General features: G+C 51.2%; 5 protein-coding genes across 5 annotated transcripts; 3 read left to right on the top strand and 2 right to left on the bottom strand.

The window, feature by feature from the left end:
- Positions 1–367: 367 nt before the first annotated feature.
- Positions 368–1,680, top strand: BO82DRAFT_418021 (SRR1 family protein; the record flags this gene model as incomplete). Its single annotated transcript, XM_025640055.1, has 3 exons — positions 368–620; positions 711–944; positions 1,076–1,680. The coding sequence occupies 3 exons, from the start codon at positions 368–370 to the stop codon at positions 1,432–1,434; spliced, it is 846 nt and encodes a 281-aa protein (XP_025490309.1). The 3' UTR covers positions 1,435–1,680.
- Positions 1,681–1,877: 197 nt separating this feature from the next.
- bgt3 (putative cell wall glucanase) lies at positions 1,878–4,042 on the bottom strand (the record flags this gene model as incomplete). The annotated part of the gene is made up of 3 exons (XM_025631567.1): positions 1,878–2,022; positions 2,073–2,942; positions 2,982–4,042. 3 exons carry the CDS (start codon positions 4,040–4,042, stop codon positions 1,878–1,880), a joined length of 2,076 nt encoding a protein of 691 aa, XP_025490308.1.
- Positions 4,043–5,653: 1,611 nt separating this feature from the next.
- BO82DRAFT_112988 (uncharacterized protein) lies at positions 5,654–8,650 on the bottom strand. The gene is made up of 4 exons (XM_025629817.1): positions 8,306–8,650; positions 7,183–8,244; positions 6,152–6,871; positions 5,654–6,040 (listed from the first exon to the last, which is right to left on the bottom strand). The coding sequence occupies exons 2-4, from the start codon at positions 8,228–8,230 to the stop codon at positions 5,844–5,846; spliced, it is 1,965 nt and encodes a 654-aa protein (XP_025490307.1). The 5' UTR covers positions 8,231–8,244; positions 8,306–8,650; the 3' UTR covers positions 5,654–5,843.
- Positions 8,651–14,695: 6,045 nt separating this feature from the next.
- Positions 14,696–15,074, top strand: BO82DRAFT_355683 (uncharacterized protein). Its single transcript, XM_025635519.1, has one exon. The coding sequence runs from the start codon at positions 14,731–14,733 to the stop codon at positions 14,947–14,949; it is 219 nt and encodes a 72-aa protein (XP_025490306.1). The 5' UTR covers positions 14,696–14,730; the 3' UTR covers positions 14,950–15,074.
- A 4,273-nt stretch (positions 15,075–19,347) lies between these two features.
- On the top strand, positions 19,348–19,802 carry BO82DRAFT_355682 (uncharacterized protein; the record flags this gene model as incomplete). Its single annotated transcript, XM_025635518.1, has 1 exon — positions 19,348–19,802. A coding segment is annotated over exon 1 (236 nt), but the record flags the coding sequence as incomplete, so codon positions are not given.
- Between the last annotated feature and the right edge of the window lie 1,098 nt (positions 19,803–20,900).

Here is a 20,900-nt window from a genome sequence, read left to right as displayed (position 1 = left end):
GAACACAACGGTACTATACAACAAGAGCGCAGAAACAACACCCAACCACCCCACCCACGCAGAGTGGAGGGCAGATATCAATTGGAAAGGTGAAACATGAACTGCTTTACAGATCGCCATTTGTACTCATGAATGACAAGTGATTGAGACGTTTCAAGCCATTGTGCTGCATACATCCCGATACACTCAAACTCCAGGCTGTACAGAACCCCACTCACCCAATCCGATCCCCCCCCTTCCCCCTCCCACGGGCCCCAAGCTCAACCACCACCGCCCCGCCCCGCATCTCCAAGTTTTTTTGTACCCAGCACCAGCACGCAGCACCAGCATCCCCTCCCTCCAATTCCCCATCTTCAACCCCATCAAAATGCCACACACCTCCCGCAAAAAGACACCCAGCAGCACTACCGCCACCAAACGAACAACAATCACCGACGCGACCGGCTGGACGCACGTCACGACGACCGGCAACGCCCACCGCGCCCATCGCCAACACCGTCCACAAAACCACGCACAGCAACAACCACCACAGGAAGAACTTCAACCCGCCGAAGCCCCCAAATCTCTAACCCTCGCCTCCCTCTTCACGCAATACCGCTCCCACCGCACGAAATGGGCCAGTGCCGCCACCGCCGCGACGCTGACCACGACGGTGCGGCGGGAGTTTTACCTCGGAGAACAAGAACGAGAACCAGCCCAACAAAGCCAAGAACCACAAGCCCAAACAGAACCCCAAGCACAACCACACCCACAACCCGAAGACCAAGACCCTGAAGACAAACAAGCGCAGCCATCCACCGAACGCGAATCGACCCCCCGCATAACCAACATAATCTGCATCGGCCTCGGCAGTCCCAGCGGCTTCCTGCGCGGCGGCTGGGTCGACCGGCGCAGCGTCTCGCTCTACCAACTCAATGCGTTGATGAGTGTGGTGGAGTGTTTGAGTGGTACGCATACGCCTACGCCTACAAGAACCCAGCCCTTGCCCCCAAGGCCACCCCCCCTCCCCCGCTCTAGCGATCAATCAGCCAGTAATCACCCAAGACTAACTAACACATGAAACCAAAAACAGCAGATCACTCAACCACACCCCTACAAATCTACGCCCAAGACCCCGTCTTCAACGCCCTCGATCGTCAACTCCTCACTTCCCTCGGGATCACCGTCGTGGAGCATCCGGCCGGGTTCGAGCGGGTCACCCCCAATTCGCTGCTGTTCTGTCCCGGGGCGGAGAAAGCGCATCTCGAGGTGCTGCTGGCGCGGAACCCGGCGGGGGTGGTCGGCGGGCCCTTGGAGGATACGGGCTCCGCCGGGATCGAGCGGTTCGTGGCGCGGACGGGGTCGGTGCGGTTGCCGCGGTTTGAGGAGTTGAAGGAGGCGTTTTGGGAGATGAAGGTTTACTATACCCAGCAGGTCGAGGAGGAGGAACCGTGAGGACTGGTGGGCGAGAAGGATTAAGTTGGAATACCAAACAGGGATACATTTGGCGGACACGACACAGCCAGACAATGTGCCAGTCACCCCATAGAGTGCAGCACGCGGACACACAGGGCTCCAGCAACGCAAGTATAGATGATATTTGCAAGTAACTGTCGGTGGCTTAGGACCATCACTATCAACAAACTATATACATACAGCATGGCACGGGAGGTAACATGAACAGCCCTCCCAACAGTCAAGGACAACACCGCCACCCTCACATCTGTGCAAAGAGATAAACAGGAAGCGCAAACCACCGCAAAGAGATTCAAAGCAAGCCATTAATCCGTGCATCGTTAAAACATGGTGTATGTTGGAGATTCGTGTGTACATCGAAAGACCCATGACACTAATAGTCGGGACTTGGATAGAAAGTAATAGGTGGAAAGCGCGACACCTCATGTAGCGGTTTTGCCGCCGCAATCGGGGATCTTCAGGCCTGGTTTCAGCTTGCGCGCCGCATCCATCAGTCCCCATTTGTCCTCCCATTCTTCGCCTTCGATGTTGTACTGAACCTTCCAAGGCTCATCAAAGGCCTCGAACCTGTAACTGATCAGAATTATAGTCAAATCAGAAGCAAAAGACTGACGTACCAAAAATACTCGGTCCCATTCTCCAAAGCCTGGCACACCCAATCCGACATGAATTGATTCATCTCGTCAACACCTGCCACAGCTCCCTGGGTGTCATTTTGGCAGTTGTCGCCATCGCCACAATCATTCCCTCCACCGCTGGGCCAACCCACTTCCGAGATGATCTGCTGCTTGGTGGTGCCTGCAGTCAGCGGAGCATCGTGGTTTTGCCAGAAAGTCCAGGTCCAGCTGGCTGCCTCGGTGGCTTTAACACCGCCAAAGAACGGATGGATGTTGGACATGACGAAGTCTGCTGCGTCAACCAGCTCCTGATTCCAGTTATCACCCAGGTCTGATGTCCCCACGGGGAGGTCGATGCTGTTTTGCTTGAAGTGGTTTTTGACATCAGTCATGTAGCTGATCAGGGTTGTCTGGGCAGTTGCAATGTCTGGGCCTGCGCGATATAGAGCTTCGTTACCGATGATAGCTCCCTTGAAGATCGAGGTATCATTTGCGTCATCGATGATGTTGTACAGCTGTTTGACTTGGCGCTCGCTTGTCGTTTGGTTGCTATCAATCCACACGCCCAGCCAAAGCTTCATGTTGGTCAACTCGAGGCGGTCGATAGCAGTAAGCACCATCTCAGTTTGGTTGCAATCTGTACCATACAGTCGGATCGTATTGGTCAATTGCGAGAGAACTGCGAGATCGCGCGTGACATTGTTCTGGGAGGGAGGATACTTCAAGCAAAGCGGGTACTGCACTCCCCATGGCGTATAATCCACTCCCGGGAAGACCTTGTGCAGATTAGCATTATTCATCAAATCCTTGATCTCCGAAGAATCTTTATCAAGCAGTCCATCAGACGAGTCCGAAGACCCGTCGGAGGAACTGCCCGACCCCTCTGCCCCGTCGGAGGAACTGCCCGACCCCTCTGCCGCAGCCGAGCCATCGTGACTTCGGTTACCCAAAATGCCCCCGACAGCTCCTCCGACAATGGCAGCCACGATAATGAACGCGAGCGTGAGTCCCACAATCCATGCGCGCTTGCGCCGGCTTGCTCCGGCTATTGAGCCAGCTCTCTGTCCTTTCTCGGCTGCTTCAAGCCCTGGGCCAGGAACAGGTCCATATGACGGACTGGAGTCTTTCTTTCCCCCAAACAAGCCCCTCAAACCACCTAAAAGCCCACCGGTAGCGGCTCCCCCGACGGCGGCAGCACCTGCTGTTCCGTTAAAGCTGTGATGACTCGACGGTGACACACCCTTCGGCGCCACGTTGACAAACCCATCGTCCCCGTCATCGGCAATCTCATCCGGATTGAACGTGAGCGGGTAATGTTGCGTAGAATAAACCGATTGCCGTTGGTAGGGCCCTTCACTGAACGCCCCCACCCCCTGATAAGGACTATCGTGAATACTGTGCTGAGAAGGCGCCGTAGTCGGCGTCAACTGTCCCGGAGCAGCACCCGCCGCGCCTAGCGCAACATTCGACCCGTAGGAATCGCGCGGTCGCAGGGTTTCCGAGCTGGCGTTAACGGTTCCTTCTGAATGTGGCGGCGGTGCGGGGACATACGGATTCTCGGCGCCAGTGGTGTGATAGTCTCGTTCTGCGGGGATATTGTACAATGATCCGGCTGTTTCCCTGAAAGCGTTAACACCACTCTGGCGGTCATGGGTATTAGCAACGCCAAGGGCGATACCACTGATGCCTCCGCCCACGGCCGAGGGCCCCATATTGTCAATGCCCGGCGTCGCGGTGAATTGGGTGCGTGTGTGCTCCAAGCTCCGACCTTCGGGCACGGGCTCCAAATTCCCGTCGTTGTACGTTTGACTGTGTCTCTGGTGTGATGCGATACGATTCATATCCATGTCGCTGTAGTACTTGCTGTCCATAAGACGCCCCTCTTCTGGCGATGAACGCCGGCGGGAACCTGCGACCACCGCCCCGTCATCGCCCTCGCTGTAACTAGCAACCCGGTTAAGCCCGGACATGGCTGTGAAAGAAACGACTGGTCACGCCAAGGCGGCGCAGGAAGGCTTCGTAGGAAGTAGAGCCGATCAAAGAAGAAAAAGAGCCTAGATAAGATAAAGATAGATGGAGGAGATGCCAGAGAGTTATATGAAAATGAGAAAAGAAACGCAGCTTTGCACAAAGCAGGGCGGGAGGCAACGGCTTGGCGGGCTGTCCTGAAAATAGCAGCACAATAGGCAGGGACGAACGAAAAGCAGCCGAACAGGGTTTAGGGGTGGGCAGCGATGGGAAGTCAACACTGGAGCGAGGAAGCGAATGAAACGAGAACAGCGGCTATGGGTAAGTGAGAACCACGGTTACTCTTCTCAGATGACCATGGGAACGTCCCAGGAACGACGGCGAACGACAATGGAAGGTGACAGCGATACGATCTCATGAAACCTAAATGGTCAGCGCGAGAAGAACCGTCTGGACGCATTCATACGTAGCGAACAATGCGGGAGATAGATGTCTCAGATGGGGTGACGTGAGGGGGCGAGGGAGAAGAGAGAGACAGAGAGCGGGTGGGAATTCCTCACATACCAACTCTAGACCGGAGATCATGGATCAGATGAATTGAGTAGGAAGAGAGGATGAAGCTCTCTTCTCTTCTCTTCTCTTGAGAGGCAGAAAAAACAAGCGAGCTCGTATTATTGAAGGCATTACCGCATGCATCGCTGGAGTTGTGGTGGCGGCTGGTGGACCAGGCAACGAAGATTTTAGTTTAGTAGAGCCCAGAGGGAAGAGCGAAAGCAGCCAGTCAGTGAGTAGGAACTCGGAAGTATTGGATCATTCCATGCGGAGAAGAGAAGAACCTCAGGCCGTCTCAGGGTCCATGGTTAGTTCAGGGTCTGCCACTAATCCCCTTCCGGGCGCATCCGAGCTCCGGACGCGGTCACTGCACCCGCAGTGGTGTTCGGTTACAACCTTCAATCCATGGACACTACAGGACAAAAGACCTCGCCAGTCGCGTCCGACATAGTTCAACACGACATAATTCGATCACATTATTTTGTGCATACAACAGTCACTCCTCTCTCTCATGCAGTACGTAAATGTGTCCTACCCAACCCCCTCGGAGATCACGTTGTGGCGTCGCAAGCCACCCAGCGAACAGATACTTGTTTACCTCAGACTTACGTCGAAAGATCGCAGTCTCTCTGTTCGCGCAGGCGCAGCGAGGCACAGAATCATGCATTGGCACCAAAATAATAAGCAAATGAAGAAGAGCGAGCCTTGTTCCTCCTTCCGTCACTATGCGCAGTGGAACGAATCGTACATACAGCATACATATATGCGAAACATATTTCACAACGAGACAGCCACGCCCGCGAACCCTTCACCTAAGCCAAACCAGGTCATACCGTCATCTCGTCATTCATGTTCAGCGCAGCGTCTGTAGGGTCATCATAAATCGTCACGAAAGAATACAAATGTAAGCCAAATAGAATATACGACAGACCGAAGAAGTCTCTCCCGATCCACCCCTGGATCTCACGAGACCACCATGTTTCTCCTTTCCGTCATGGTCTCATTTCAGCGCGATATCTACAACTCATTTGACATCCGTGATGTTCCGCGAAAGGGATCTCGTCACATGTTTCAGAGAGAATGAAAGGAGAGTGTGTGTGCAACGAAAGGCGGCATAAGTGCCGTGAGAAAAGTGTAAAGGCGTCACATAAGAGAAGGGCGTGACAAGATAGAAGGAAAATCGTAACGGAGCAGTCGCGGAGCAGCGGACCGGACTTTTGCTCAAAGGTGGATTGGTTCATGTTGGAAATTTCAAGCTTCAACTTCTTCGGCACTACGTCGGGAGGCAGACAGAATATGTGCCGTGGCGTCTCGGGCTGGTGTGACTCGTCGCTTGCGCTCGAGGAAGCGTCGTTTCCCCGCTCGCGTCTCGAAATGTTGCGGAATTGCCGAAGCTTCTTGGCCCTCCGCCAGCATTGCGGCGCGCATTTTGTTACGGTATGCATCCACTATTACCCAAAAATCATCGGAGTTAGTTATTGTCATCGATACACACTTACAGTAACATTGATCTTCCTGAGAGCAATGTCACTATACCAAGAAACAAATGGGGCACATACGGGATCGCTGTAGAAACATCATCCGTCCTGCAAACACTCGGCTTTGGCTCCAGCTTATCCGATAAGCCAAGTCGTTGAGGAGAACCTCCTTCCGTCGTCGGCCTCGAGACAATCGTGGAACTGCAATCTCACTTTCACCATCGACCTGCGGGACGGGAACCATGACTCTTCCAGCGGTCGGCAATTCTTCATCTTCGTCGTCCGGCTCGGAGTGATCCTTGATGAACCGGTTGCCAGGTACCACGGAAGTGCGAGGGCTTCGCATTTGGACGGGGAAATAGGTCCGGGGAAATACTGAGTTCATCCGCCGGTAGGAGTCCGGGATCTCATCCATGTCAACTAAGTCCAAAGAAACCTTAACCCGGACGCGGGCACCCCGTTGGGTGTCGTCCACGAGGATAAACTTGCGAGGCTTACCCCCGGGAGGAGTGCCGAAGAGAGCTTCAGTGCTGGGGTTTTGCTCGTCCTCGTCCTCGTCCACTTCTTCAATGCGGCTAGCAGTCGCCACAGTTGGGGGCCGTCCTAGACCCCCTATACCACTGTCACGGAGAAGTGGCGGTATTGAAGGGCCTCGCGGTCCTCCGCCAATACTCCCCGCTGTGGGATAAGGGTGAAACCCATGAAACACTTGAGCAGCGCGGATATCTGTCGGGGATGGACCAGGCGGCGGATGATCTGATGTAGGTGGACGGTGGATACCGTTCGAAAAGTCAGAGGGACCTAGTAAGGACATTATAACAATTATGAGATTAGCCTACGCAAGACGCAAAGTGTCGTGGCTGAAGCAAACAAAAACAGATTCGGCGGACCTGAAACACACACAAGGCAAATCGGGTATGAAGAACGAGAAGTAAACAACATAATAATACAGAGGGTACAAGCTCCATTATTTAGTGAAGAGTGGGCCAGTTGTGGTAATCCTTCCCAATGGACTTGACGCAAGTTTGCATGATACAACATGATAGACTGTTTTTGGTCTTGTGCAACAGAGCCGCGACAAAAAGTACTTCATACGTGATGTTGGTACATACCGCTGACTTCCTCATGGTTTGCACCTCCATCGGGTTGGGCATGGTGATGGTGTAGCTGCGGGGGGCCCATAGTCAAGGGTCCCAGGCCTGGGCGAGGAGCGGCTGTAGCCATGCTGGCAGCTGGAATACCCGGAGGAACTGGCGTTGACGGTGCCATGTGGGTTGGCGGCTGTGCTGGGAGCCCCTGTCGTCTGTTCAATTTAGCCATCCTTCTCACACGGCGGCTTCGAAGACGGGGATCTTGGTTGCTATTCCGCCAGCTATCCACAGCTCGCTGAATCAAGCCACGCTTCCCTCTTAACGCAGGATTCAGCTCCGCCAACGCCCAACCAACGGTATTGCATTCTGTTTCGTACACCAGGCGGTTGCCTCGATAATTATCTTTGCCGCCGCATGCACGAGGGTATACACAGTTCTCGGACCGGAAATCCGAGCTAAGGTTATCCACACTAACAGACTCAACGTCGCATCGGATGGTGTACTCCATTTTAACCCGGTCCCGGGAGTATTCAAACGCAATCCACTGGACTCCGTTGCTGTCTTGTCTAACAACGAGAGGTGTCGTGGCAGGGATTGGTCCGGGTGCTGCACTAGAGCTTGCGCCGACATTGGAGCCCTGGTGGTGCACACTACTCGTCGATATGGGTGCAGCAGTCGTGGCAGGGAGCGGTGGATTTAGCATCGTCCTCTGAGGGGGAGTCGGTTGCTGTACTGTAGAGGTGGGGCTGCTGGCAATAGCACCGGTTGGGGCTTGGGTGGGATGGTGAGGCAACTGTGCGGTACTGGTCTGGTGTGGCATCATCAAGGACTGGGTCGTAAGTGGATGCTGCTGAGGTGATGCATTTGGGCCGTATTGTGAAGGCTGAACTGGGTTCATTGGCGAGTAGGGTGTGTAACCGTACATCTGAGACGTCATCTGCGGTGATTGTGCGTAGATGTTTCTACCGTGCGGCTCGTGGGTTTGTGACGCTACTGATGCGGGCGAACTAGACTGAGGCGTGTGATAGATCGGAGGATATGGCCTCTGCATTTGCGCGGTGGTTGCCATGATTTCGGGGGGGCCTTAATCGCCAATAAGCCATCGCATCCAGGATGGAGATTAGAACTGACGATGTGCACTTACCACTCGACGGGTACTGACTCGGCGCACTCGCTGTCGTATAGGAGGATTGGGGTGCGTAATAAGATTGTTCCTGCGATTGAGCGTAAGGATGATGATGCAAAATTCCGCTCGCTAATGGGTGAGGGGTAAAATTCCCCGAAGACAGGGTGGTCGGAGGCTGGTGGGGGGAACCCGGTCGCTTTGGTGGTTGTATGAGGGTCGTAGGTCGGGGATGCTGAAGATGGGGGGGTTGCGCGCCTTGATACCGAAGCTTGAAATGAGCGAGGTGTTAGCCTGAGCACTTATCATTGAGCATGGTGCTTTTGTTTCCAAATTATATTTTCAGTGCGATGAGATGAGAAGCATGTAGAAGCAGAAAAAACGTCATTATCAGAGATCAAGTCCTTGCCCCGAATCTGAAGCCAGTGACTGACGGAACAGAGTCAGTCCATATCCCAAGAATCAAATTAATGAGGACGAAAGATAAAGGAAAGCCCCTAAAGGGAGGCCTTGAGCTCCGCATCCCTGAGCGAAGAGCGCAATATTCCCATAGCACCAGGCAGGCGTAGGTCATTGGCTGTGCTTCCTCAGGCCTCGTAAGCACGCTGATTTTTCAGTCTGTGACGACCATTACAGCTGTCCCTGGGGCATGCTGCGGAAGGTGTAGTTCTTGATTCAGCCAGCATGACTCCGGGAAGAACCTCAGCATCGCTGGAGGGTAGGAAGGTTGAGCTCTGGGCTCTGACTCTTTGCGAATGCACCAAGGAATCTCTCGGGGTGATTTGTTCGCACCCCGAATTGCATGCCCTGAAATGCTCATGTGAAGTATTTCACAATCATTGGCATTTAGAGTAAGGAAATGCGGCTTGGACAGGGCTTGTAGCGTTTGCCACATCGAGGGTTCAGCCGTAATCAACGTACAACAGAAGTCATCAGGCCGGCGGCTTGGCCAAAAGCAATGTTTGCTTGTCGCCGCAACAGGAATTGTGAGAGTCGATAATAGTTCCACTTGTCGGGATATGGTCTGGGTCGATATTGCCGATTGTTGCCAGGTGCCTCCTGGGAGAGATATGCGCGGGAGACTGGGTTGTCCTTGGATGGAGGCCAAGCCACGAACCCGATACGATACAATTGAAGAAAAGAAGGCGCAGAAGAAGCAAAACAGGGAATCACGATAGAGCAAGGAGAAATATCAATTCATAGTATTAAAGCAGTGAATGAAGAAAGAGAGAGGAAGAGAAGGAAAGTATGAGAAAGAGAGAGAGAGAAAGAGAGGAAGAGAGGAAGAGAGAGAGAGAGAGAGAGAGAGAAGAGAGAGGAGAGAGAAAGCACTCACGGGATCTTCTGCAGGCTCGTCTTTGAATTTAGTTGCGGGTGGATGAGCTAGGTCAGTCTGAACCATACCGGTCATGACTGACCTCAAATGGCCTCAAAAGATGTATTCCTTGTTTTGATTCTGCTCCTCGTGGGTGAACGAATGTTCTGTCTCTTTTCCTGGTGGGTGTTTTCTTTTCCTCTTTTTTCCTCTTTGATAATTTGCGTGCGTTATTATTGGCAATAATAGAAAAACGATATAGGAAGAGAGTCAAGAAAACATAGAAGAATGTTTGTTTCTTTTTGTCTTGGAAGGGGGGGATTCAAAGTCGAGTCCCGATGGGAAGATGGAGGAAGTAGATGGGAGAGATCGAAGAGAGGAGGGGGCGGCACCACAACGGTTGCGGGAAGGATATCTTGACTAGGGACAGACGAACAGGTAAAGGACCAAAGTTAAAGAGAGCTGAAGGGCAACGGTAGTGGCTCGCTGGTCTGTGTGGTTCTGGACTGGACTGGGAGAGGGGAAGGGATGTCTGTCTCTCTCTGTGTGTGTGTGTGTATGTTATGTGGGAAGGGAAGAAAGCAAAGGCCTGGCTCAATGGGTTGGTTAAACGGTGCGATGCGAGTGCGACTGTAATGTGGAGGGTCCAGGGTCGTTATTTAGCTGCGCAAGAGACCCATCCTTCATCACTACAGAATATTCCCAATCAACAACTATTCCAGATCAGGAATGGGATACAAGACTAAGATCTTTGGGAAAGGGGAAATTGTAAAAAAATTAAAGATGAAGGGAGAGGGGAAAGAGAGAAGAGGGGACGTTGGAAGAGAAAAGAAAAATATTATAAAAAAATAAGAGTTACAGTGAAAATAAATTAAATTAAATCTAGAAAAAAAAATATTCCTGGGGGAAAATAGAAATAAAAAAAAAGAAAATGGGCAATCAAAAACAGCAGCGATGGAGGGCAGCACAGCGTCAGAGGGATTTGGTGGTTAGTGGTTAGTGGAGATATCAGAGTGAGCTTGTTACTAGCGGGAAGGTGGTGTAATATTGACCAGGATGGATGCAGGACAGCAGAAGGGCCAGAGACAACCGCGGCAATCCTTGAGTGTGAGATAGAGAATCGACCAGACAAGCTTTGACTGGTGAGAAAGATACCAATAAGTTCTGAATATCAACAATCCGTAAACACCTTCAAGGGATTGAACACAGCCTGCAGCGACATGGTGGTGAAAACAATTCACGAGTACAGGAGCACGGAAGGGAATTCGACGGGGAACAGAAAGGCAGTGTAGAAGCTCCTCCTGCCATACTGGAAGAAAAAAAGAAAAGAAAAATGGGTAAAAAAAAAGAAACATCCTTGTAGCAGAAAATGGCTGCCGGCTTACATTCGGTCCTCGAACACCATTTTTTGGGTTTATAATTGTTTGTTTGACAGGCAATGACCTCGGTGAAGTGGGTAGGTAGGCGGATGGGGTGATGGGGGTTGAAAGGAGGAAGTCATCGCCAACGCACTTGAAACTCGGTAAACAGCGCAGACACCGGGGATGTCACTTCTCTGACGGAATATTCGATTCGCATTCGGAAAAAGGTCGAACAAAGATGGAACAAAGAACCGCGGAAGCCCAGCAATGAAGAGAGTGGTATGCGATGCAAAACATTGAGTTTATCGCGGATCGAATACATTCAGATTTGCAGAGCCCCTGGGCAGATAGGTCCATGGGCAACTCGGCAGGAAAACGAAAGTAGACCCCCTGAAAGAACGGCATCACTTCGACGGTGATCACATTGTTCATCCGGACTTCGGATGACCGAGTGGAGAGCACGCCGTATGCATGTATGCATGTACCGTACATATTATGTCCACGGGCTGCCAATCAATTCTCCGCCGACAGATCTACCGCCTGGAGCTAGAACCCCAGGTTCAAATGCTTACTACAACCGGGACTCTGGTGATTCAGGTCCTCTTAAAATGAGCTCTGTCTGAGAACCTGTAGCTAGGTGAGTAGGTAATTCAAGAACTGTCTATTATTATTCCCACGCTGCCGACACACATGGAGCAGGGACCAGTGGGTCTGCCTTGAGGGTCAGTATCTACCACTAACTTAGGCATACCCGTGATGATAGATCGCGTTGGACTACTGTAAATAATCCATCAGTCTCGATAGAGATAAGAGTACGGAGCGAATCCTGCTTCAGGCAATGTTGCACCCAGACCTTGGACTACGAGTATGCGACTGACCAGTGACGAGGATGAATCGTTCCAGAAGATGCACTAAGTGTTGAATGAACGCAAAATTCCCCCCGGCATGTTTGGGCTGCAATATCCACTCAGGTGGTCATTTTAGGTTTGCGATGGAGGCGAGAATTGGCTGGTCTGGAATGAATGATGGTGGAAGATTGGCGGCGGGAGGATTAGGCACGATACAGTAGCCGTTAGTTTAGTCCGGTGGGTGGTAACTTCTCAGTAAAATTCAATACCACAGGGTCCGTACAGCATGATACCACCTCAGTGTCCTCATCCTTTTAAGACTTTCAGTTTCTCTACGGTTGAAAATTGGCTTGGAATTCTATGGCGCGGCATTGAAGAGGCCACAGGCGATTGCAGTCCTTGACATGACTTACCCGAGCAGCTCAGGAGAATGCAGATGATCGATAAGGGCAATGGCCCTTGAGAACAGACCAGGCGGTGCCGTGCCCTGGCAGCCAGCCAGCCTCCACTTGGTGTGCATAGAGCCATGGATGGTGGTGATGTTGTCTCGATGAGGTCGTCCTAGAATAGTAAGTAGGGAGTAGTTCGGCGAGAAAGAGGATAACACCTGCATCAGCACTTCAATTTTAGTTCACCCAAAACTGGTGGTTCTAGCCTCAGTGTTCTTTTCGCTGTTTCTGGATTCTCTTTTATCTTTTTTTTTATTCCATTCCATTTCTTTCCCCCCTCGTTTAGTCCACGGGACGTTTCGACCAGAGAGAAAAATACCGCCATACGCGACCCGACTCGATCTGGTTACACTCCGGTAAGAGAACAGCCGATCTGACTTGCTGCTGTCAGCCTTGTGCCCACTTTCCCGCAAGCGCCACACCACCACCATTACCACCACCACCACAACGATTCATTCCTCCATCTCCTCCCTCCGCGGCCTCCCCACTAATCAAGAGCACTCTATTCACCACATATGGATTAGATCCCTTCAAGTCCAGACCTGGGCATAAATTGCTTAATGGATGGGTTGCACTTGTTGCAACTGAATGCCGTCATCCCTCATATCACACACACTCTCTCCCATCCTCCCAATAGCGAGCTTGGTTTGAATGAACAGAGAGACTGCCTACCAGTGTGCTCGACGAATGATTCATTCTCCTCTTCTCACTCATGGGCAGGCGATGTATTAGTCAATCATCTACGTTCCTCGAAGTCACTACTGCTACAGATTGTGCAACCCCAGCCCATAGCCTGGAAAGCGGCTGATCAATCATTGCCATTTTAGTGGGCTTCTGATCCTGCCGCTTCCCGGCAGCTAGCTTCCTGCATCATGTCTCAGTGAACATCTACGTCCTTAATCATTAAGTCAAGGGAAGGAAAGCGAGCCTTGACTCACGGCAGTGATCGATACAGTCTCGAAGCCAAAATTTGTCCACAGCTTGATACAGAGAGATGGACTCATAGGATAGCACGGGTCCTTCATCTACCTCCCGATCTTCCGCCAGTTGCCCCAGACGCCTTCCTGAAGGTGGACGTTGGCCTGTCAAATATCATCAGTGGCTTTGCTCCACCATGCCTTTCGTACAATTAGACGGTGGCTTCAGCGGTAGTGGGGCTTGGCACGGGCATTGAGAAGGGAATGAAGGTTCTTTTGGGTCGGCCAGCGGGAAATAACAGAAATTCATGAACGAAACCACCGTCCCTCTCTATCTATACCAAGCGCTTTCAACATTCCTGAATCTGGTACTCGATTCAGGGGAAAGACATTTGATTTCCTTACCCAGGCTATCGATGCGCTTAGTTGCCATTTGAGCCAAACCAAGCGCCGTAGGAACATTCCTCATGCATCGATTCCATGTGAGCCTGTCGGGACATATGTATGCCAGGGCTCGTCATAACCTTCTGTCTCGGATGATAAGACAACCGCTGTTCAACCTATGTTGTGTTCGTCCACCGATCAGTCACAACATATGCGGCACGCGTCCAGCAGGTAAGCATTGTTTGTACTATGCTGGGCATATGGGGCCTCCTTTTGTCCGATATCCCAGCATCGATGTTGCGAACTCCACCTAAAGGGTCTGTTTGCAGGATTGAATGTTCTTCTTCGGTACAGACCAGTTCTGCGCAGGTGTCAACCAAACGTCAAGTTCTCCTTCGGAGGGCGATTTTAGACGAAGGGAAAGATGAAACTGGAGATTTTCCCAAGGAGGCTAGTCAAGTCGTCGTAATCGAGGGATGCTGCTACCGGCATGACTGGCTCCCGCACTCGAGAGGTCGAGTCTCTGTAAGTAACTACTGTACCATATTCTCAGGGAGGCCATGTGTATGGCATGCTCACGGGCGAGTGGGGTTCTTAGGCTGAACTAGGCTGAACGCAAGCAACGGTGTCAGGCTTTTCTTAAGCTTGCCATTGGCATGCAACTCTGATCGATGCAGGGTGTTTGAGACGGCGTTCATCGTTCCGTGCCTTCCTCCGGTCGCTTGCCGCTCACCGGCCGGTTTCTTGATTCCTCAATAGCTTGGAGGGAGTACTGTACGTACTAACTATCTGCTTCTGCAAAGTTTATCCCTCCTACTCTTTTAGCATTACATAGTATTTCTTTTGGCGGATGCATGACGCTAAGTATGATTGGTCCAAATTGTCCTCCAACCTCTATCGTTCCTATTGGAATCACCTTGTATGCTACATCGCGAAGGCTAGAAGCCCCGAGTCAATGCGACAAGTGCAGTAGAATAAGCTGATCATGAAGATAGTTAGCAACTGGCTGCACAAACAGTCATCCTTCGGGGCACGGAACCGAGTTCAATACAGAATACGGTACCGCGCACAATACATGAAAGAATACGGCATTACGATATGCCCCTGACAGGAGCACTGCTTCTTACCTATTCTTCATCCCTCTCTCGTCCTGTTGATTATCACCCGATCTTATGAGTGACCCTCTCGTCCCGCCCCTACTTGGTTCACTATTCCCTGGGATGACCATAGTTGCCTTACTTATTGATCAGGCGAAAGCATATAAGCAACATACGTCTGACGGTACGGGAAATTGTGGAGAGGCCGTGCTCCCAAACGATCAGGCGTGTCGATTAAGTTGGTGGAAATTAGAAGTGGTTAGTGGCCCGGTTCAACGCGCAATTACCGACTAGTTGCTGGTGATTAGTCGTTAGCATGGTCTCTACGGTATGGGACCTGGTGAGGTGCCCCTTCAGTCGAAGTTTGCTTGATCAAGTGGGGAAAGTTGTCTGTCACTGTCAGCAACATTATGAACAAGGAGACGGACGGGTGACGGCGGTCAGCCTGCGAACGAGGGCGCACTCACTTTGTCTGATAAACACGCTTGGAGTTTCTTGGCGTGGTTATCTATCGCATGCATTGAGTAAAAATCTATCGTTGTGAACTTGCCGATCTCAGACCACCAACGACTTGTTAGAGATTACGAGATCGAGCGGGCAATGGAACGGTGGGTGGCTAAGAGAGTTTCAACAGCTGAAACCAACCCCAACCCCAGCCCCAACCCGAGCCAAAGCGCCGAGAATGACAGGGGAAAAGCGGAGCATCGACGACATCAAGCTCCCTAGAGCAGATTCCAGGAGCCACTCTTCCAAAGCGAACGACGGGGGGCTTTGCTTCCGCTTCCGCCGAGGTGTCCAAATTCCAACCCAACCCCATGAAGGGATAGAAGAACCAAAAAAGGGAGGGAAATATTAGAAATAACTTTAAAGCCTCTGAGCGGATCAGCCGAACATCGCTCAGAATGTGGCCTGGTGAGTCCCCTCTCATTCTATTCAGAATCTGATCGACTGGGCGGATCCGAACCTAAGACTTCGGATCCAGCAAGCGACACTAGGAACGTTGATGATGCTGATGCAGCGGGACCGTTTACTAAAATAGAGGCTGCCTAGGAACCCAACTTTCTAGACAGCAACCAATACCTACGCCAAATGACTTGATGGTACCTATCTCCTCTATCTAGCCAGTTTCGCTTCGCCCGGCCATTTCCCACGAGGTACAGATCAGACACAACCCTAATCGAGGACCAACCTTTAGAAAGCAGGTGATGCGACTCCCCGGCGTCCCCGCTCCAGTGCTTGAAGTTATCCAATGGTTGCGATTATCGATCTTTGGAGGTTCGAAGCTCTCATAGAAGGTGCAAAATCAAAGTCACTACTTTCATCTCCTCATGACTCGTATTCTGAGTGTCAACCAATCCCTCCTCACCACTCCTTTATCCGACACTCCTAGTTCTGCGTCCTCAGTGTGTCAAACAAAAACAGGTTAGATAAAGGCAATAGTGCACCCCAAGAAACGGTCGCAGTAGCTGCTGCTTCTGCAATTCCAAGGTGGAGACCCATTTAGCCTCTCTTGGCTTTCTTTCATCCTTCTCCTTTGTCTCTTATGTTCTGCCTTTCCAACTTGTCAAACCCCCACCCCCTGTCGTGTCTCTGATCAACCTGGAATCTTGCTTCTAGGTAGTGATCGGCGGCTGGGGGTAATATGCACATCACGTTGGCCACTGCATTAAACACCCATACTAAGCCCCAAGACCCCTGTCTCACCGTTCACTTATCTGGAAAAGTCTAGGGACACTGAGGGTTTACGTCTGCCCACTTCTTGAACCTCGAACCTTAACGAATCATCCGGCTCGCTTCAATTGCCGGTGCAAATGGTCTCATCTATTAAATTGCTTCTTTGTCCCTTAGACAGAGTTCAGTGTGCAGGGCGTGCTCCTCTGCTTCTCCATTTTCCCTGTTTTGTCCCTTCCAACTCCATTTAATGGCTTGTCAACCAACGTCATCACCGAAATCATTTCTGAAAATGTTTTCTTGAGGGGATTCAGCGACAATCATTCTGGAGTCTCACGCCACTCGTGAAATGGATATAGCCTAGTACCTACGGTAAAAGCCGTGACTTCAACCAGGGCCGACCACTGGCAAGTTTGCCCCGCAGCCCGACCCCACTGGGCTAATATTAGTCTGTGATGGCCTCCGCCGAGGCCGATTCCTTAGTTAGAGTGACAGACTAGCCATCATCATCACATCGTCACTTCCTTTGAAGACTAGCTGGATGCAGCATAGCTCTGGAGACCACTGGATATCGAATAATCATTAGCTTGCCTGGCCTATCCATTTCATACACGATACATATCCATCATAGTATACGGACACATTCAAGGCGGACTGAAGCTACCTGTCTACATTCATACTTTGCCTACTTCTACTGTTACTTAACTTATTTTATTGTGGGAAATGAGAGTATTGAACTGAGGATTGCATGGATTTGCGCATGTGAACATTCATCGAGCAAAGCTTTGGTAGCTGGCCATATAGTTAGCATATAGTGTATGTATATATTACCATACAAAATACCTTACGATACGGACTACGCCGTACATTACAGCCATACACCCCTTCCCCTTCCTTTCTTCCCTCCCTCCCTTCCTTCCTTCCCTTACGGGCGGACCGGCGTCGGCTTTCCCGCGATTGTCATGACGCTCAGTGCATCCCACTTCAAACTACCTTGTCTTCTACCACATCCATATTTACATCCACGTCCAGAATCTCGACTGGGGCGAATGCAATCTTGAGCGGCTCGGTCCTTCTTGGCAGGAGACAGTGGCCAGCCCTAAGGAAGTGGTCGACTGACTTGCCTTAGTCCTGTCGCAGCCGTCACCCCCGGGTTGTTAAATCCGGACAAGAGCAAATGTTTGTTACTCAACTGGTACCTTGGCGTTCGGCACTCTGGTGCCGATCGCGTTTTTCTTTTTATCTCTTTCGTTCCTTCTATATTCTTTCCTCTTACTCTATTCTCCTCGTGTCCCTTGGTTTCGAATCACGGGGAGGATTCGAACCATGGAAAGAACGGAGGCTTTTCACTTTGGGGGGAGGGTGGATATGGTTCCTGTTCCCCATGGCGGGTGTCTAATCTCCCCGAATGCAACCATCCCGCGGGGGGAGGAAGGGTACGGTAAAGGTAAGAGAAAAAAAAAAGCATGGGTGGGATTGGAATGAGTTATTTTTCCGACTCCAATCTAACAGCAGGCTAGCAGGCTAGCAGCAATCCTCTAGCATCGACAAGACCGATACTTTCCGACATGATTTGCGCGTGGATCGCGATCTAGCCACCGAAGGCTTCTCCCGCTGGAGCTCCGCTGGCTTAACATGGTCTGGGTTTGGTTGTTTTGTTTCACTTTACTCACTCAGACATTGTCTGTCTATATTTTCTGTAGGTCTCGACTTCGGCCGGATCGGCTCCGTCTGGTCTCCATATCTGCGGCCCCATCTTCCATGGGAAGGGCCGAGAAAGCGAACGTGCTCTATACAAACATGGTATAGACCCATCAACTGGTTTCGGAGACTCGATCTGCTCTACCGGCAGGCAATCGCAACGCAAAAGAGTTATTTCTCCAACTTGAGAAGCGAACTGCTCATGAACGGATTGTTTTTTTTGCCCTCATGACTAAGCTTACGCGCAACTTCTTTGTTGCGTCGCACGTTGTACGGCACCATGAGTCAGCGGCAGGTTAAACTCGAACTTGAAAGAGAATGACAACCAACGTTTCCGTGGATTAGGAACGGGCGATGGGAGCTAGAGCACTTGACCACCATACATCAACAAGCAAGCAGGCTCCCAACCGGGTTATTCTAGACCATTCAAGGCCGATCGCTACCGAAGGCGTCATTTTACATAAGCTCCCCTCCCCGACGGAGTCGCAAACTGGCCCTGGCTGGCTCGGAGGGGAGATTCTGGCACATACACATCCGATAGTAGAAAGCTTTGCCTACAACGCCACTCTCTGCTCCAGATGGAGGGTGGGAATGTTCTCCGCACTGTAGCCGCCTCAGTCCGGGCACGGGGCGTTATTTTAGTCGGCAGGAGAATCAGCCTGGTGTCGATGAAGGAGGGAGGGGGGGCCCTATCACAACCTCAGCATAGCGGAGACCGCTTACGGGGCTTGATTAAGTGATTGAATTTCAGAGCTACCGGTCCTACGAGAGGGACTGGCCTTCGTCGGAGTCGGACTCAAGCGGACGCCGTGCCCGGTCAACCGTCGAAGGTTTAGTGTGGGTGTGGTGGATGTGCCAACAGGGTTGGAAGGGCCGGTTTGTGGCTATAGTTTCGCCCGGGTATGACTGTGAAAACCGGCTCAAATCCGAAAAAAATAGCTCTGCTGCTTTGTTTGCCTGCTCTCGACTAGCCAGCCGACTATTGCCGTTGCGATGCTGTTTATTGACCATCATCATCCTTAGATCAGTTGCCAGTTTCGCTGGCTTCCAAGCGAGCAACCTGATTCGATGTTAATCCCGCTGTGGGATTATCATTGGAGACGGTTGTTGTTTGCGATCTAATCTCCGGATTAAATTAGAGGGGCTACGTAAGTGGTGGCTTCTTTGCTTGCATCGCTATCGACCTACCTATTTGGGAGTCAGGACTATGGGAGTAATTGTGACTGTACGTACAGTACTCCAGTACTCCCATGCATCCTTCTTCCCTCCCTGCGACTGATCTTTCCCAGAGCTCTAACTTATCGCCTGAGAAAGCCGATGAGTACCGGCCTTCAACTTTTTTGAAATCATGATTGAAGATGATATGTAAACACCGTGTCCGCCAATCCCCCTCTGCCTGTTCAAAACGTACCCGTCCGAGCCCTAAGTGGGAAAGTAACTTAGTCGCAGTGACCGGCTGTGCGGCCCCACCATCCGCTGCGGAAATGGAGTCTCGTTCTCGATTGTGGGTGGTGAACCAGTTTCCCACTTGTCTATCCACCACAATCGGAAGAATTGCTAGTCTAGCAAAACCCACTCCGTTCACTCCACTTAATTAGCCCGATCACCGTGCGAACCAGACAAGAAGGATGTCACGGGCCCAGACCTATCTCCTCCCCCATCAGCACTGTACCTCGACAGTTAGATCCCGTTTTTACCGTTAGTGACTTTACAGAAGGGCACAAACAAACAAGAAAGACCGAAAGGTAAACAGCCATGAAATGGCCCTCTTCCCATCCCCCTTTCCCCCCCCCCCCCTTTCACACCTCACGCCTTGCCCAAACTTTCTCCCATCCCCTCCCTGGTCTGACAGCGGTCCATTCCACATGGAACATACATAGTTAGGTGCATAGGGCATGTCGGTCCTAATTTCCTTTCAATGTGTGGCTGCCGGGTTTACCATGGGTCCATGGGTTTGACTGACCGTCTGGACCCGGGAAAATCCCCTACGCACTGACGGCGGCTAAGAACGGGTGATTTTCGACTACGATGGGATATCCTGGTTTAGTATTGTGGGTGCTCCCGCCGGAAGGGAAGGGGGGGGAATTAGGGATGAGGGATGAGGGATGAGGGATGAGGGATGAGGGATGAGGGATGAGGGATGAGAAAAAGAGGGTAAGTTTTTCTTTATACTTCTGGGGTCTGGGCTTTTTGTTCCCAGTTTGCGGTTCTACGCGTACGTAAACGGGACTTTTGATGTGGGAGTCAAGTGAAGTGTAAAGTGTCAAGTGTAAAAGGTACGGAGTAGTCCGTGTAGTTGAGGGGGTGAATTTTCCTTTGAATTGTGCTGATTGTACATTTCCTGTCAGGCAGGCGTGTTCAGCTATAAGTTAGTGGCTACTAGAGCTACCTACTGTATGATTGCTGCAATCTAGCACTACGAACAGAAGACTACCTAACGTTGCCTACCATAAGCTAATATAGCCTCTCTGCTAATTGAGTTACCGACTGGATAGTTCTCTCTTTAGTTCTCCCTCTCCGCCCCCTCTTCCCTTAAGCATCAATTCAACCTATAGACATAATCTACTGTACATAGTAGATAGAAGATACCCCTTCTCAAAGACACCGGACCCCCATCCCACCACTCAACACCCAACTTTACCCACATCCAAAGCAAAAGGAGCAACGATCTCAAAGCCCGACCCACAAATTTATTTCTCACACTCAGCATCGAAAGATGAGGTCCACAAACAAAGAAAGTATAAAGTAAAGCCCCGTAACATAACCGTAGGCAATAACATTTGACCGGAGGGGTAAGGGAGATCTCTTTCCTAGACAGGACAAACCCCCAACTATTTTTTCCGTTGTCTTTGCAAATCCCGAGATCTTTTGGG

This window comes from Aspergillus uvarum, assembly GCF_003184745.1.
Source record: "Aspergillus uvarum CBS 121591 unplaced genomic scaffold BO82scaffold_39, whole genome shotgun sequence".
NCBI lineage: Eukaryota > Fungi > Ascomycota > Eurotiomycetes > Eurotiales > Aspergillaceae > Aspergillus > Aspergillus uvarum.
The sequence above is the reverse complement of the archived record's forward strand: the minus strand, read 5'-3'. Positions and strand labels throughout refer to the sequence as shown.